The sequence below is a fragment of the Crocodylus siamensis genome, chromosome 11 (assembly GCF_052110815.1).
Source record: "Crocodylus siamensis isolate JL-2025a chromosome 11, ASM5211081v1, whole genome shotgun sequence".
Lineage (NCBI taxonomy): Eukaryota > Metazoa > Chordata > Crocodylia > Crocodylidae > Crocodylus > Crocodylus siamensis.
In genome coordinates this window covers 8,151,014-8,167,523 of record NC_143405.1, presented here as the reverse complement: position 1 = coordinate 8,167,523, position 16,510 = coordinate 8,151,014, and the positions used below count along the sequence as shown (strand labels likewise).

At 52.8% G+C, this 16,510-nt stretch overlaps 1 protein-coding gene across 6 annotated transcripts; it reads left to right on the top strand.

Annotated features, from left to right (window-relative positions):
• Positions 1-612: 612 nt before the first annotated feature.
• On the top strand, positions 613-16,497 carry POMT1 (protein O-mannosyltransferase 1). Of its 6 annotated transcripts, none has more exons than XM_090022213.1 (19): positions 613-880; positions 975-1,081; positions 1,373-1,423; positions 2,245-2,391; positions 3,026-3,137; positions 3,971-4,036; positions 4,677-4,770; positions 5,650-5,682; positions 6,155-6,285; positions 8,518-8,613; positions 9,858-9,950; positions 10,795-10,891; positions 10,989-11,081; positions 11,741-11,861; positions 12,248-12,345; positions 12,539-12,652; positions 13,361-13,487; positions 14,298-14,475; positions 14,819-16,497. In XM_090022213.1, exons 1-19 carry the CDS (start codon positions 753-755, stop codon positions 14,991-14,993), a joined length of 2,061 nt encoding a protein of 686 aa, XP_089878339.1. In that variant the 5' UTR covers positions 613-752; the 3' UTR covers positions 14,994-16,497. The 6 variants fall into 6 exon arrangements, with proteins under 6 accessions (XP_089878339.1, XP_089878338.1, XP_089878343.1 ...); XM_090022212.1 differs by having other exon boundaries at positions 5,527-5,682; XM_090022217.1 differs by having other exon boundaries at positions 4,677-4,795; positions 5,477-5,682.
• Positions 16,498-16,510: the final 13 nt, after the last annotated feature.

Sequence of the window (16,510 nt, the reverse complement as noted above, 5' to 3'; positions counted from 1 at the left end):
AGAAATCCTAGAAATGAAGGGCTGGAAGAGACCTCAAAAGACTGAGTCCAACCCCCGTGCTCTGGGCAGGAAACTTCAGCACAAGCAGGGTTTGTTCATGTGTCAAGTACTGTGAATACAGGGTTCGCTTTTCTAAAAAGAAATGGATGCCACGCAGTTGTGCTCGTTTCCTTACAAGCTGTACGCCGGGGGACCTGCCCTAGTACGCGCTGGCCCCCGCACAGCCGGGAAGAGGGTTTGTGTCGTTTGATCCGGCAGTGGTGTCCTGCGGCCGTGCCCAGCGCTTCTTTTTAAGCTGGTTCCCGTGGCAAACGCCAGTTCTCGGCTGACGTGCTGACTTGGTTGACTTGCCACCACCACCACCCGTCCTGGTTCTCCACTTCCTATAGCGCGGCGCGCTGCAGGCGGGGAGATGCCCGGGGGCTGAGAGGTCCTGCCTAGGAAGGCGTGTGTTTTACACGAGGAAATACGGTATCTCCCGCAGCGCGTCGAGTAGGCGGGGCGGTACGGTAGCCCGCGTCACTGCAGCCTGGGAGAGGGCGTTGCTCTAGCAACGGAAAATCGCCGCTTCCCCCTTCCGGGGGTTGCGCGTGATGTCACATCCGCCGCCGCGTGCGGGAAAGGAGGGGGGACTTCCGGCCCAGGCCCCCGCGGGGCAGGTGCAGCGCCGAGCGCCGCTGTGCCCCGCCCCCTGCGGCCGGCCCGGGCCCGCCCAGTCCTGGCCCCGGGGGCAGCGTCGCGCCGGCCGCAGGATGCCGGTGCTGGGGGCGCTGAAGCGCCCGGTGCTGCTCCGGGCCGAGATCAACGTGAGCCTGGTGGCGCTGGCCGTGGCGGCCGTGGCCAGCCGTCTGTGGGGCCTCGCCGGCCCGCGGGCCGTGGTGTGAGTTGGCCCCCGACAGCCCCGCGCGCCCGCCGCCCGCGGGGCCAGCGTCCCTCCGCCACGCCTGACCCGTCTCCGTGTCTCCCGCGTCCAGGTTCGACGAAGTCTACTACGGCCAGTTCGTCTCGCTCTACGTCAAGCGCATCTTCTTCGTGGATGACAGCGGGCCGCCGCTGGGCCACGCGCTGCTGGCCCTGGGAGGTAGGCGCCCGGCTCCCTGTGGCGTGCGGGGAGCCGAGCGGCCCGCGCGCTCCGGGCTGGCGGCAGGAGGAGCCGGGCGGCCGGAGCAGCGGGACTCGCGGGCTGCGCGATGTCGGGAGCGAGCAGAGCGTCGGGGACCTCCTCCGTGGGGCTTCTGGCAGGTCCCGGGGGGCGGGCCCTGCTTGGCAGACCTCCAGAGCAAGTCTCCTCCATCCAGTCTTTGGACTCCAGTTTCCCAGGGCTGTTTTGTCACCCGTCCCCGCGAGTCCTGAATGACTGCTTCTCTTTCAGGTTACCTGGGAGGATTTGACGGGAACTTCTTGTGGAACAGAATCGGGGCTGGTAAGAGCTGGTTTGAACTTTGCCTCCGTCTTCTGACAGACCACGGCAGCGTCCTGTGAATTTGTGCCGACTTCTGGAAGCAGAGGGCGGTTGGGTGCTTGGACGTCCGAATTCAAAGATGCAGCAAAAACCAGAGGCTCTTTAGCAGATAGTTTCATGGTTTCATGGGTCAGAAGGGACCTGAGCAGATCAAGTCCGACCCCCTGCCCTGGCAGGAAAGAGGTGATTGTCTGGCCTTGATGATTGAGATCCCATAGTGCAGAGGGGAATCATTATTAAATTATAAAAGGTAACGCAGATCGGAGAAGAAGCTTAACATTTGGTTGGAATCGTAGACTGTCGGGGCTGGCAGGGACCTCGGAAGATGGTCGGGTCCAGCCCCCTGCACCAGGCAGGAAATCGAGACCTCCGGTGGGTGCTGTGGGACGTTGTTCTAGTCGCCCCTAGTGAGATGTTGGCGGGGGCAGAGCATCCACAGATTTGAGAGTGAGAGGTACCAACTCTTTCCCAAAAACCTTACGTACAGGCAGTCGCAATGATTCTGGCCCCTTCGTGAGGTGGTATGAGGTCTGCTGATGCAAGGCGTCCCCTGGGTGCTGAGGAGGATTATGGTATTTCAGACAGATTCTCACATCCCCCCGTGGAGGGTCACACTGCGGTCGCTGCCCTTCAGGTTTCTTGACCCATTCATTTATAGCCAGCCAGCCAGAGATGCCTGAGGTCTGCAGGGTGCTGTCTAAAACCTGCTCCAACTCTGCCAGCATCTCTGTAGCAAGCAGGTGTTTCCTGCACTCGCATCCTGCTGCTGGTTTCTGTTCCAGAATATACCATGAATGTGCCCGTTTGGTCCCTCCGACTGCTGCCAGCCGTGGCCGGTGCCCTGTGCGTCCCTTTAGCATACCAGATCCTGGTGGAGCTGCGCTTCTCCCACTGCGCCGCGCTGGGAGCTGCCCTGCTGATCCTCTTGGGTAAGGATGCCCCCTTCCTTCCCCCGCCGCTGTCTGTCCAGGGCTTTCCCTAGTGGATGTTTGCCCAGTGATTCCTTGAATGCGTGACGCAAGAGCCAGGGAGGTGTTTGCCCTGGCAGAGCGGAGACCCTGCACAAAGCAGCTGGTGCTGGTTGTGTCTAGTCCCTCGCTGCTTCCTGCCTTGCTTGAGGACGCTGTGTCCCACTCATCTTGCTCACTCTCCACACTTAACCCGAGCAGCTCTGCTGAAGCCTGTTGCCAGAGCAAATATCTGCCAGCAGCTTCGGAGCCGGACCCTCAGTGCCCCTCTCTGCAGGGCAGCCCTTGTGGCCTTGCCCCCACTCCCAGGCTTTAGGCCTCATAGCAGACCCCAGCCTGTGGGCTGTTCCTCATCTGTCAAGCCTGTTACCACCACCTTCATAGAGCTCCTCTGGGTGCCTTTTTAAGGGCAACCTCCAAATGTAGGGGACAGGGCGAATGGAGAACAAGTTAGCTGGCCTGGGCCCGTGGCCTTCAGGGGGGCCAGTCAGTCATCCTGACACAGGGTGATTACTGCCTTGACCGCTGCCTGATCCTATGTTTCCCTACAAATAATTACTGCTGATTTGGTGCGTGTTTGTCCCCTTTCTGCTAGAAAACTCCCTGATCACTCAGTCCAGGCTGATGCTCTTGGAATCCATACTGATATTTTTTATCCTGCTGGCAGTTTTGTCCTACCTGAAGTTCTGCAATTCACAGAAACGCAGGTATGGAGCGTTTGCACCCCTAAAGTGGCTAATCATCCCAAAGCTGTTCAGCTTGTAAGTGCCAGGTGTCTGTGCTGTCTCGGGCTTGAGGGATGTTTCTAGTTACCATCTGAGCAAATAGGTTGAAGACTTTTTGGCACCAATTATTGTCCCTGGTGCAGAAGATATTGCAGGTCTTACGAGGCTGGCACAAGGCAGAGCTAAGAATCCTTTTTATTTGACCACTGCTGTGCCACTGCTGCTGTTGGGCCTTGGTCAAGTCACCTAGCCTTTCTTTAGTGTTTTCTCCTTTATACAGTATGGGTGATGGTTTGGGCCTCTGAAAGGGTGTTTGGAAGATTTACTTTCCCAAACAGTGTTACTGAATGGGGTTGGGTGTCAGAGCTTCCCTGTAATTAGGAAAAAAAAATCACTGAATTTCTCTCTCTTGCATCCCCTCTGTGCCCAGGAATAAAAAATAACCTAGTTACGGTCATTTGTCCCTGGTCCCTGTTTGTCTCCTCTGCCTTGGCTCTGCATATGCTCTGCAGAACACCAATTAAAGTAAAAGAGCCTCTAAGCATAGCCCAGCCTGCGGCCTCAGCAGTACTTTATTGCAGTAGCAAGACCTCGCAGCTCAGAATAGTTTCCCACAGTTGGGAGACGTGAGACATCCCTGCTGTAAATCCAGGGTAGCTGTCACTGGCCTGTGTGAGCTGCCAGCAGGTGGACTAGTGAGCAGCCAGTCACAGACATGCCCCGAGGTTAAAGATCCCACACTTGCGGAGGCAGGATGGCATCCTAGCCAGGCGCCTGCAGCCTACTGTGTTCTCTTCCTTTGTCCTCTCTCCAAGCCCCTTCTCTGCAACCTGGTGGTTTTGGCTTCTGCTGACTGGAGTTGCCTGCTCCTGTGCTGTCGGGTGAGTCCTTCTTCTTAGGCTGCCAGCCTGCTTTCACACTTGTCATAGATTGTAAGGGGCTGAAAGGGACCTCACAAGATCATCGGGTCCAGCCTCCCTGCACTAAGGTCATCCCGGCCTCAGCTTCACCATGGCCTGGGGGTGTTCTGCTTTCCAAGGCCCCTTCCTGTGGCTGTAGCTGGCTACAACATGTCTGCCTGCAGCAAGATTTTCAGGGTTCTCCTGCAGACTGCCAAGGGTTCCCAGTGGCAAGCATCAGTCGGTAGCAAGCTGTGCCAGACACGTGGAGATTCTCCTGAAAAGAACAAGAGGCTGCGCGAGCACCCACCAGGGTGGGGTCCACCATGCGAAGTGGGGCCTGGCTTTTCAATCCTGTCTCCCAAACGTGGGCACATCTGAGTTTACAAGCCCCCTTCCATGCTTGCCTGCCATGTGCTCCCCAACACACTTTCTGCCTTCTGTCACTGTTAACTGGCAACTGTTACAGAGAACAAAGCTCGGGCCTGTTAGTGGCAGCACGCTGAACTCGCCTGGGGACACCTTGTTTGAGAGAGGGCTTGAATGTCTCCACCTGGCCTTAAAGACCAGCTGGGCTGGTGGTTCAGCCCAGCATGATTACTTTTGTCTGCTGTGTTTTCAGGGTAAAATACATGGGACTTTTCACCTACGTGCTGCTCTTGGTCATCGCTGGAATCCACTTCTGGCACTTGATAGGAGACCAGGCTTTGTCAAAAGTAGGTAGCATGGTGTGCTGGATGTGTAGCATGTATGTATGTGCCTGTTCACAACGTGTCCCCAGAGTAGGAGGGGCAATCTCGGAGGCTTCCAAACCATGAGCTATTAACACCTCAAAATTTTAGCAAATCCTGCCTGTGTTTTATGCAGAAGCCTTCTATAGTATCTCGCCAACCTCCTGCTTACAAAGACTGTTTTCTAGCTATCCGACATGAGGGCCGAGTATGAGATTAAAATCCGTCTGTGTGCAACCTTCGGTGCCTCGCTGTATTGCTGAAGGGGCTCGGGGCTTTCACACCTTCCCCTCACCTTTAATAGTATCTGCAGGTCAGAAGCCAGTGCAATTTCACATGCATCCCAAGTGCCACGTGTTGATCTTGCAGTAACAGTTATTAAAGTGTCCGCAGGGTTAAGGCTTCATCTGGGTAGCTGAGGATAAGCAAAGGCGAGTAAGTGGTGCATGTAGTGGTCAGAGATAGGACTTGGAAATCAGGTTGCTTTTCCCCAGCTCTGCTACTGCTTATCTCTCTGTCCACAGGCAAGATGCTGCATCTCTCTGCCTCAGTTTTGCCGTCTGTAAAATGGGAATAGCACCCGCCTGTCTAATAAGAGCTTTTTGAAGTGTCATGAGTGAGCACTTGTAGATTCAGTCAAGACCTGAGCAGAAGGGTGTGGAATAGGGGCCCTGTTACCTGTGGTGGGGAGGCTGCCAAGAGCCAGGGAGATGTAGCTACAAATTATTTCTACCCTGCCAGGTCTCTGTGCTGTGTCATTTGCTGGCGAGGGGTCTAGCCTTGGTGGTTATCCCAGTAGCCATGTATCTGTCTTTCTTCTACCTTCACCTGACTTTGCTCTACCGCTCGGGGCCTCACGACCAGATCATGACCAGCGCTTTCCAAGCCAGCTTGGAGGTAGGCAGAGCAGGAACCGAGGAGGTGGAGAGCGGGTCGTGCACTGACTGTTGTGAGACAGCTCTGTGTTAATGCTGCAAAGTATTGATTCCTTTTTTACTGGTGCCATACCATTGCTCCAGCCTGAAGCGCTGAGGGAGGGGGAGGAATAGCAAAAGCCCTACCCTGTACCAGACATTTCTTACCAGCCATAATAAGCTGAACGCATCCCTTCTTACCCCACATGCTCTTTCTCTGAGTTCATGTGTTGGTGCAGTGCAGCATCAGCAGTGGCACGGGAAATGCTCCCTGCTCCCCATGCTCCTGCAGGCTTGGCTGTGGGACCAGTTGCAGCACGATCCCAGCCAGCTGCCAGGACAGCTGACACGGTGCGTGTTGATGCCGCCTGTTAAAGCCAGGAGTTGAATAGCTCCTGGGTTGCTTGCTTCTCCACCCCCCCGGCCTTTGCTTATTATCTTGTTATGCTCTTTAGGGCGGGCTAGCTCGCATCACCCAGGGCCAGCCCTTGGAAATAGCCTACGGCTCACAGATTACTCTGCGGAACGTCCTGGGCAAACCCATGCCCTGCTGGCTCCATTCGCACAAGAACACATATCCCATCAGGTGAGCTGCTGAGCTTGTTCTGTAGTTGAGATGCAAGAAGGGTTTCTTGTGCTTCAGACTGCTGATCTCTGGGAAATTAATGCTTTTGAAAAGCCTGAATATATGCTAAGGATATGGTTCGGCGGCTGGGGCACATGACTTATGAGGAGAGGCTGAAGGAACTGGGCTTATTTAGTCTGCAGAAGAGGCCGAGGGGGGATCTGATAGCAGCCTTCAGCTCCCTGAAGTGGGGGTAACAAAGAGGATGAAGCTGGGCTGTTCTCAGCGGTGGCAGACGACTGAACAAGGAGCAATGGGCTCAAGTTGCAACAAGTGAATGTTTAGGTTGGATATTAGGAAAAATTTTCTCACTAGGAGGGTGGTGAAGCACTGGAACAGGTTACCCAGAGAGGTGGTGGAGTCTCCATCCTTGGAGGTCTTAAGGCCCTGTGACAAAGCTTTGGCTGGGATGATGGAGTTGGGGCTGGTCCTGCTTTGAACAGGGGGTTGGACTAGATGTGGCCTCCTGAGGTCCTTCCAGCCCTCACTGTCTGTGATTCTATGATATATGAATAAAATGAACTCATTCTTCAAGCACTTGTTTAATCAGTTTGCCAAATCAGTGGAAATTAATTTCGAAGTCAGTGAAGAGGGAAGGTATTGTGATTTTGCAAGGCAAATAAAGCAGATGTGCTACCTAATGAAAATAGGGTGAAAGAAGGAAGGCAAAATCCCAGTAATTAGCCTGCCTTGAACCTCACTTCAAGCCGTAGTAGAATAATGAATATTGAAAACGGAGCACTAAGCAGCTAGAGGGCAATAGGACTGCAAGCAGCAAACAGCACAGCTTTAGAAAGAGCAGCTCCATTGGAAAAGTGCTTGCTTTTTCAGTCTGATTGCAAAACAAGCAACGGGATGTAGCTTTCAGTGGTGTCGTCTGTATTTTCTCACAAAATCCTACCTGAAGCGTTGAATTTAGCTTTGAGACGAACAATGCAGTATCAGTGGAAGTCAGTAAAAAGGATGAGAATAAACAGCACTACTGAGAGGAGAGGCATCCAGTGGGGAGCTGTTGTGATCATCTTCACAAACATCTTCACTAGCAGTGGGGAGGAAGGGGCCTTTGTGGATACCATCAAATTAGGCCATGTTGCAAGTGCCAGAAGAGCACAAAGAAACACGACAAAGGGGCCGAGAGGCTTTGAAAGAGTCAGGCAGGAGGCAAAATCTCATCAGTTTGGCAAAATGCAAGCTGCTCCGTATGGTAGGGAAATAATCTGAAACGGGGGTACTCAGCACGTGTGTGCCGGGAAGGTGGCTGACTTGGAAAGCAGCATTTAACAGGCAACCTGGACTGATAGCGGAGAGCAAACTGTGTAGGAGATAGCAGTCCAGCGTGGCACACTGGAGCCATGCTCTGGCAACCTGTACAGAAACCAGCATCTTCCCATCCATCTTGTCTAAACATATCAGCCTTGTATCCAGAGGGCTGCGTTGGTTTTGGGCCTTGCAATAACCTGCCTGGTAGTGACACAGCTGGGGAGAATTTGGAGATAGGTGCAAGAGGAGTTTAAATGGTGGCTGTTGGGGTAAAGGGGGCGTATTAGTAGCATGAAAGGTTGGACAGTAAGGAGTGGGAAGACCAGTTTAAGATGTTACAGAAAGAAAACCAGGAATAATTTCTGCCAGGGACTCCTGCATTGTTGGGCAGTGTCTTAGGGAAATAGGGGAAGCGCAGATGTCTTTGTCATTTCACACCAGATAGGGAAAGGTCTAGGCAGGCTGGAGGAGGGCAGCAGAATGGCCTTTTTTCCTCTCTGGGTCTTGATCTTTCCTTCTCTAATCACTCCCCTGATCCAAACCATTCATGGCCCAACTTGCTCCATCTCTTGGCAGAAGTCAGAGCACAAGCACACCGTATGGGAGAGCGGGTGTGAGCTTGGGATTGTCAGGTACCCCTTAGGCTGGAAATCAAACCATGGTGAGTGCTGGGGGCACTTCAGTCCTCGGGAGCCTTTGCCTCCGCCCTGTACTGTTGCCTCCAAAGTGCTGTGACCCAAGCGTGCTTTGCTACTTCCGTTTCCTCTGCGTGTTGTCTCTTCTCGCTGTGTTTCATGAGAACAGAGCCAATGTGCCAACTCTGATTGAGATTCGTGCGCTGGAAGCCGCCCTCTGCTTTTTCTTCCCTGTAGCTGTGCAGACCCAAGCAGTCCTGTCCCCTCAGACTTCTGTTCTTCTGATCTACCTGTGCAGGTATGAGAACGGCCGAGGGAGCTCCCATCAGCAGCAGGTGACCTGCTATCCCTTCAAAGATGTCAATAACTGGTGGATTGTGAAGGATCCTGGGACGTGAGTACAGAAGGGACTTAAGAGCCAGCTTGCCAAGAGCCTGGCTGCTGGTTCTAAAAGTAAAGCAGGGTCCTTGCCTGGTGGCTACATGAGTTGGATGCTAACGGGGCTTAACAGGTTTGTTGGGCTCAGGGGTGACTGGGGTCACTGTGGTGTCCCCAGTCAGGACTCCCAAGCTCTATCCTAGCCTCTGCCACTGACTCACTGCGTGACTTGGGGCAAGTCACTTCTCACCTTCCCTTTCCCCATTTGTAGCCTGGCAAAGCTGGAGCTATCATACACGTTGTAGTTTCCACAAAGATTTCATTTGTGTTTGCAAATGTTTTGAGATGCTGGGAGGGAAAGAATTGCACTGGGCCAAGAATCTGTACACAGCAGGAGTGAGACACTAAAAAGTCACTGTAACTTTAACACCATAAAACCTCCTTGCACCAGGTAGTGACTAAAATTGGGTTTCATTCCAGTGAGCGTGACGGGTACTTGAGCTGGCCTCTGAAGTGGTTTGAGTTCAACTCCAAGCAGGGAAGAGGGTCTGTCTGCATCAAAAGTTTGGGTGGAATATCAGTCCTTGCAGATAAGGAGCTGTCCCTTGGCATGTGGGAGATGTGAGTCAGGGCCTTACTCTGTGTCAGCAGAGCCATCAGGGGAGCTATATCCTGTTAGCCTGCTACCCCAGCCAAAACCCTTGTGCAGCCAGTCTTGCATCATCACAAATGGTTTTTATCAGTGTAGCGCTGGGCATTAAGGGCCTGGGGTGGGGGGTGAAGTGCTGAGAGGGCCGTTTACTGCCTTAAATTATGCTTACACTAGGAGGGGCTGTCGGCAGAACTCTACAGCCAATCCTTGCAGCGTTGGCCTGGGAGCAGCAGAAATTTGCCATCTTTCTCTCGTTGACCTTAAAAATGCTTTGAGTGAATGTACTGCTGTCAGGATAGCGCTAGTAAGCGAAGCCTCCACCTGGTCCATGTGGCAGTGAAATAGAGGCAGCAGCTGGAAAAGCTGAGAAACCCTCAGCCAAAGACTGCTCTGTCTAGGAGTGAGTGTGAAGTTCACCTTTCCAGATGCAGGCAGACTTTAATCCTTCAGTCAAGACAGCAAAGCATGGCATGAGGGCACCCATCAGACCTGACTGAAGCTACTTACTGCAGTCATAGAAGCCACCAAACAGCTGTTGGACGGGAGGAATATTTTGGTGGTATTCACTGGTCTAGGGAGGAACCAATGCCTCTATCTGTGTCCAACAGGCAGCAGCTGGTGGTGAGTAACCCACCACGGCCCATCCGCCATGGGCACATCGTGCAGCTGGTCCATGGGATCACAACGCGCTACCTCAACACGTAAGTTCCTCGCCCTCTCAGCTCCTGCTGGCTCTGTCTTTTCTTTAAACGTCTGTGCTCTACATCAAGGTGTCAAAGACCCATTAGGTCTGCATATATATGCCAGCCCTGCAATTTCCTATATGCCCACTTAGGCAATTCATTCATTCATCCTACCAAGCAGGTCTCTAAATCAGTAGTTCTCAACCTCCTTAGACTCAAGGACCCCCCTAGAAAGTGCCAACTCTCACTTTCACTTGCTTCTTGAGCATGGAAAAATGAACAGAGCAGTTCCTGTGTTACATAGATTCATAGATGTTGGGGTTGGAAGGGACCTCAACAGATCATTGAGTCCGACCCCCTGCCTAGGCAGGAAAGAGCGTTGGGGTCAGATGACTCCAGTCTTCTCTTAAAGACCCCCAAGGTAGGAGAGCGCACCACCTCCCTTGGAAGCCCATTCCAAATTTTGCCCACCCTTACTGTGAAGAAAAGGGCAGAGCACTCAGAAAGGCCCCAGCCGGCCAGACTGGTTTCACCCTCTGCATTCATCTTAGAAACATCTGAGTGAATCATGTGCAAGTGTTTGCAAGGCTTAAAAAGGATCTCCCGGTGTCCCAGGATGCCACAGACCCCAGTAGAGAATCACTGCTCTGGATTCTTGTCGAGTCATCACTTCATTAGAGTCAGAGCAGATTGCAGGTGTAAAGCAGGCGAGTGTCTTGGATGCAGAAATCCCATTGACTTCCACAGCATGCGACTTCCCATGAAGTCTGTGCTCCCAAACCACAGAAGTGCATTTGACAGTGACGGGAGGTGAAACACCTGGAGCATTCCGGGGTAGACACCGGTGTCACGGATCTTGCAGGCACGATGTAGCAGCACCTCTGAGCCCCCATGCCCAGGAAGTTTCCTGTTACATTGATTACAATATCTCCATGCCAGCGCAGAACCTCTGGAGGGTGGTGAGTAGGACGGGGCCGTGGGGAGGCAGGGGACGCAGCTGTCTCTGGGGGAGCATCCAAGACAAAGTGAGGATGGAAAGAAATCTCTTCATGGTAGGAAATCGTGAACCGTGAGTCGGATGCAGACGTGTGGAAGACCATCCTGTCAGAGGTGCGCTTTGTCCATGTGAACACCTCCGCAATGCTCAAGGTAAGTGGCTCCGTGCCGCTCAGCCTCCTGCTTCCCTGTTGCAGTCGCTGCAAGTTCTGCAATGTTTGCTGAGAAACATCTCAGTGGCAAAACCTCCTGTGACGGCTGTTATCACCCTGGTGTAATCATTATGCTGCTGGAAAGTTTTTGTGGCTGCCCAGCTTCATCTGACTCGCACCCTGCTTGCTTTCCTCCAGAGAAAGTGGCAGTTGTGGACCCTGGGTTAGACACCCCCCCACCCTTATCATTTGTATTCTAGTTTCTCTTTCTTCCTTATACTCTGCTCTCTGCACATCCTTTCACAGCATCTGAAGTGAGCTACAGCTCCCGAAAGCCTTCCTCCCTGTATACGTGTGTGTATCTTTTTACTTTGGTTAGTCTATAAGGTGCAAATCTTCCCTGCCTTCAGAGTTTAAGGCCACATTCATACTTAATAGATGATGGTGGCCAGGGAACAGGTTAAAGCATGGTCTGTTGGAGATAGAGCTGGTTTTCTTATACAACCCAAGTCCCTACAGTGCACATAGCTATTTCTGTCAAGCCTGAGCTCCCACACCGCCGTGCTCCTGAGTAGGGACACAGGCAGCTCCAGTGACAGGGCTGGAAATGAGGATGCTGGCAGGACCATGGTGCATTTTGATGTCATTTAACTGTTCCAGCTCAGTGGAGTGGCTCTGCCCGACTGGGGATACAGGCAGCTGGAAGTTGTTGGAGAGAAGCTGTCCAAGGGTTACCACCAGAGCATGCTGTGGAACGTGGAGGAGCACCGCTATGGGAAGAGTCAGTCTTGGCAGAGACCTAGAGGAGGGAGCCCATGGGCTTTGTATTCAGTGAAATGGGCTGGGGACTGTGCAGAAAAGTGGTGGGAGGTGGCAGGAAGGCCACAGAGCTCAAGACTAGCTGCTGCAAGGGAGCATGCGTGTCCCCCAGCCCTAGCCTAGAAACAACACCCTGCATCAAGCTGATTGTGCTGCACACGGAGCTGAGGCTACGTCCCAGCTGCCCACAGCTGGAGGGTGATGCTTGGGGGGTGCCCAATCACTGAGCAGCTCCCTCCCTCCACCCTCGCACGCTGGCACCACCCCAGGCCTGCTGCACAGGGCTGGCTGCACACACAGGTTCCCATGGTCACCTTCCTGCCTCTGAGCCACGTTGTCCCTTTGCAGGCCAGGAGCAAAAGGAGAGGGAGGTGGAGCTGCACTCGCCCACACAGATTGACATCAGCAAAAACCTCAGCTTCATGGCCAAGTTCACAGAGCTGCAGGTGACTGGGCAGAGGGGACCGGGAAGCAGAGGCAGGGACGCCAAGTCCACTGAACAGTCAAACTGCACTGACCAGTGTATGGGAGAAATGGCAGCTCCCGCTGCCCTCAGCTCAGAGGCTTGCTGTCCGAGCTCTGGGGCTGCCTGTCCGTGCCAGGGATCCTGGCTGAGGCTCCTCATCTGCTTTGCCCTAGTGGAAGATACTCACGTTGAAGAATGAAGACACGGAGCACAAGTACAGCTCTTCGCCACTGGCGTGGATCACCATGGACACAAACATCGTGTACTGGCTCCACCCTGCCTCTGGTGTAAGTGTGCGTGGCCTGTCTGCATGGACTCCAAAAGGAGCACAAGCAGCTGGAGCACAGCAGTGGGAGTGTGAGAGGGGTCAGGACTGCTATTAATAAGCCTCAGCCAGGGGGGGCTGGCTGGGCAGAATGTCAGCTGTGTGTTTCTGAGTAAATCATTTGTCCTTTGGGTAAAAAAACCCTTTTATATTTAAAACGCAAAACAGCCTTACGTTCCCCCTTCCCTTCATGTCCTCCTCTGCCCCTTGGACATCAGTCTCCTGCCTCCACTTGAGAGAGGCAGCTGGAGCACTTCCCAGCTGATGGTTTTCAGGCTCTGGATATGATTTCTGGCAGCTGCTGCTTTTTAAGTAAACTTGAGTTTCCCTGTAAGCTGCTAAAGGAGAATTTGGAGTTTAATGTCAATGCTTCTATTCACTTGATCCACTTAAAGAGTTGAGTCCATCCCCATTAAGTAAAAATGAATGATGAAATAAAACAGCATCCTGTATGTCAGCCTGATGACACGGTCCAGGCAGATGGGATGAGTAGCCATGTGGAACAGTGGACTGCTATAGATAGCACTCTTCAGCTGTGCTCCAAGTTGTTGCTTCAGCGTGCACACATTGGGTATTTTAACTTATTACCCCCCAAAAAGAAATGCTGGCATTGCCCAGTTCTCTGTGTTGAGAGTCTGGAGTCTGTGCAGCTCTGCCTCATACCCCACAGGCTCAGATCCACCTGATCGGGAACATGCTTATCTGGACTTCAGCAAACGCTGCGACACTTGCCTACCTGTGCCTATTCCTGTGGTACCTGCTGCGCCGGCGGCGGAGGATTTGCGATGTCGCAGAAGGTCAGCTCTCCCATAGGCATGGGTGCATCAATCTTGTTCTGGTGGTAGGGTGGTACAAGAGGCAAAGTGTGTTCTCAGCCATTGTGGTGGTGGTGTTTTTTTTTGATGCCTCTCACTGCCCTGAGGCTCTGAGAATTGGTAAGGGTTGAGACTGCAGGTGGATGCACAAGACGGGCTGAAGCCACCAAGCAGGCGGAGAACAGGGAGCATCTCTGTGGCTGCAACCTAGGAGGTCTGAAAGGCCTGAATCTCCTGAAACGCATGTGCATTGCAAGATGAACCCCCCCCACCCCACCTCAGCCTCCTGAGGTTAGACAGGGTATGGTATCTTCCCATGAATCATTTTGTGGGATGCTCTGATGGATTTTGAGGCAGGTTTGGAATCCCCCAGACCCAAGATGCTGCAGCTGACAATAGATAAAGTGAGGTGCTTACTCGAGGTGGGTATTAGATGTGTCCTTACGGAAGTGCTGTCCCTGGCTACTGCAGATTGTAGGGCACTTCCCTCACAGGGGTATTATCCTAGCATCTTTGGCCTGACCTGTGTCATGCTATGTAGTGGGTCCACTCTGGTGTTAAGCTGCCTTGAAATATGCTCTATATGTGTTGAAAGTTATCCAACCAATGCCTCTGTTAACTCTGTGCAGCAAGTCTTCAGCTCTGGGGAAAGTAGAGACTGCTTTAATGACAGCTGCAGGGCTGAAGGTCTTACAAGGGCCTAAGCCATGTTGCCTTAGAAGCTGCCATGTCCTCGGAGCGTGTTTGCAGATGGTGCGAGTGCTCAGAGGTGTTGCCTTTTCTGCCTTGCAGATGTGTGGTGGGCCTGGGTGTTCGCTGGAGGGCTCTGTGTTGGGGGCTGGGCTGCAAATTACCTCCCCTTCTTCCTGATGGAAAAGACACTTTTCCTGTACCACTACCTGCCGGCTCTCACGTTCCAGATCCTCCTGATTCCCGTGGTACTGCAGCATCTGAATGATCACTTCTGCAGGTACCCATGTCACCTGGCAATTTTAAAGGCTGGGAACTAAGGGAAACTGGATTCTTGTCCCTGTCGCTCTTAGACTTGGGAGAGGCTTTTCAGGATAGCACATCTGGGTCCGTACAAGCACATCAGAGCCCTGCTGATTTAACGCTTATACGGACCCAGATGGGCTATTCGAGCCCCACTTCAAAGTCCTTCTCTTGAGGCGGGAGATGGATGGGGAAGGGCCTGTTCTTTGGTGCACTTGGCAATGGCTCTGGTTTTCAGCGTCTCTAGGAAAAAGGCAATCTAGCTACATCAGCCTTTTGCTGTTGGACTGTGCATTGAACTGGCATGTTTTCTCTCACAGATCCCAGCTTTCCAAGCACATGTTCCAAGCCCTGATCGTAGCCTGGTTCTCTTCTGTCTACCTCACTTACCGCACATTCAGCCCACTGACCTACGGCGAGCCCCCCCTCTCGCCCGCTGAGCTCAGGGCCCTGCGCTGGAAGGAGAGCTGGGACATCCTGATCCGAAAACACTAAGAGCGCCAGGTCGAGGAATGAAATGAAGGCTCTGATCGGGCGAATTTGGAGCTGGTTGTGGGAGACCTGTTTGTAACTCCAAGTCAGCACGCTCTACCTTGTTCGTGTGGGTTCAAGGCAAAAAGCCTTGTAACATGAGCTGGGGGCCAGGAGCTGCTTCCCCCGGGGACTGGAATGGTTTCCATTAGACTTGCTGCTCTGCACCACTACACCCTGCAAAGAAGAGAGCGAGCATTACAACATCCACTGTAGGCTCATAGCCCACAGCATCTTGGATGGCGAGCACAGACCAGGAACCCAGGCTGGCCACAAGAGCTCTAACTGTGCGGCCTTGTATTGCTCCAGACCTTCCTGGCCTGGAAGATGACTGTAGCCTAGATTTGCTGACAAGAGACCCTAGGAACCGTTTGTTTTCTGCAGAGCTACTTTGGTAGTATGAGGGGCAGTTACCTAAAGCATTAACTAACCTGAGCTGTCACCCTCTGCAAAGCAGTTCTGGAGCAGCCAGAACACTAATCTGTTTAATCTCCTATCACTTACAAGCACTACCCAGCCCTACACTGAGCTAGTCTGCTCATTAACAGGTTCCCATTCACTGTACTGAAGTCAAGTCAGCATAGAAATGACCATGCAGAGAATCCCCCTCCTTTTGTTCTGTTCTTTAAAGCTGTGGCTGTATCGCAAAAGCGAAGGGGGAACAGGCTGGTGGGCACAGCTGCTGACTGTAGGAACAGTCCTGACAACGTCCCTTTTGTTGTGTCCGAGTGAAAATGCCATTAGCACTTTGCTATAAAGTAGCTACACCCCAGCCGTTTTGTTCATTTGTTTATTAACCAAAGCAGCACGACCAACAGAGCCAGACCTTGCTTTTAGAAAACTAGTGAATGTGGCAAAAGTTCTTTTCAGCAGTAACAATTTTTCCCCTCTGCTCGTAAAACTACTCTGCAGATACAGATAGACGTGGTAGAAGGCGGGTACGATACGGAGTTTAAAAAGCCCAGTTGGTAAGATGAGTTAGAACTTTTGCAGAAAGCTGGAGATTTAAGTTCCCAGCCTTTCCACTCCTCTCTTTTGGAAATCAGAGCATGCTAATGTTACATGGCTCACCTGGCATCTAGGGCAAGTGCTATGACCCTCTCCTGGGGTAGAAATGCGGTAGACAATGCTACTGAAAATGACTGTGGACGTGAATGTCAGGCAGGAAAGTCTTGTTTGGTGGTGGTTTCTTTCCCTCGCTAACTCAACCACCCTGTTCTGCACAGCAGAACTAGCACCCTGTAGTACAGGGTGCCGCTAATACTGACGGGGGCAGGCATCTTTGTCATGAGCTGCTCAACCCTGTTGGAGCTCATGTGCTCGGTAACAGCGGGCAAGTTTGGGTATGACAACAAGCGCCTCCCCTACATATGCTCTACCTAGGCTCAGAAGCCTAACGACGGGATGGGGAACAGTAGATGAGGGATTGGAGCCTTGCTGCTCTTTGGGGCTGTCCCCTTGACTTATGTTTGTGCCAGAAA

Excerpts from the sequence above, each read along its gene's own strand:
- POMT1 (XM_090022217.1), top strand. The coding sequence starts at position 753 with ATGCCGGTGCTGGGGGCGCTGAAGCGCCCGGTGCTGCTCCGGGCCGAG. Across the intron at positions 8,614-9,857 it reads ATTGTGAAGGATCCTGGGAC|GCAGCAGCTGGTGGTGAGTA; the intron begins GTGAGTACAGAA and ends TGTGTCCAACAG. Across the intron at positions 14,476-14,818 it reads CTGAATGATCACTTCTGCAG|ATCCCAGCTTTCCAAGCACA; the intron begins GTACCCATGTCA and ends TTTCTCTCACAG.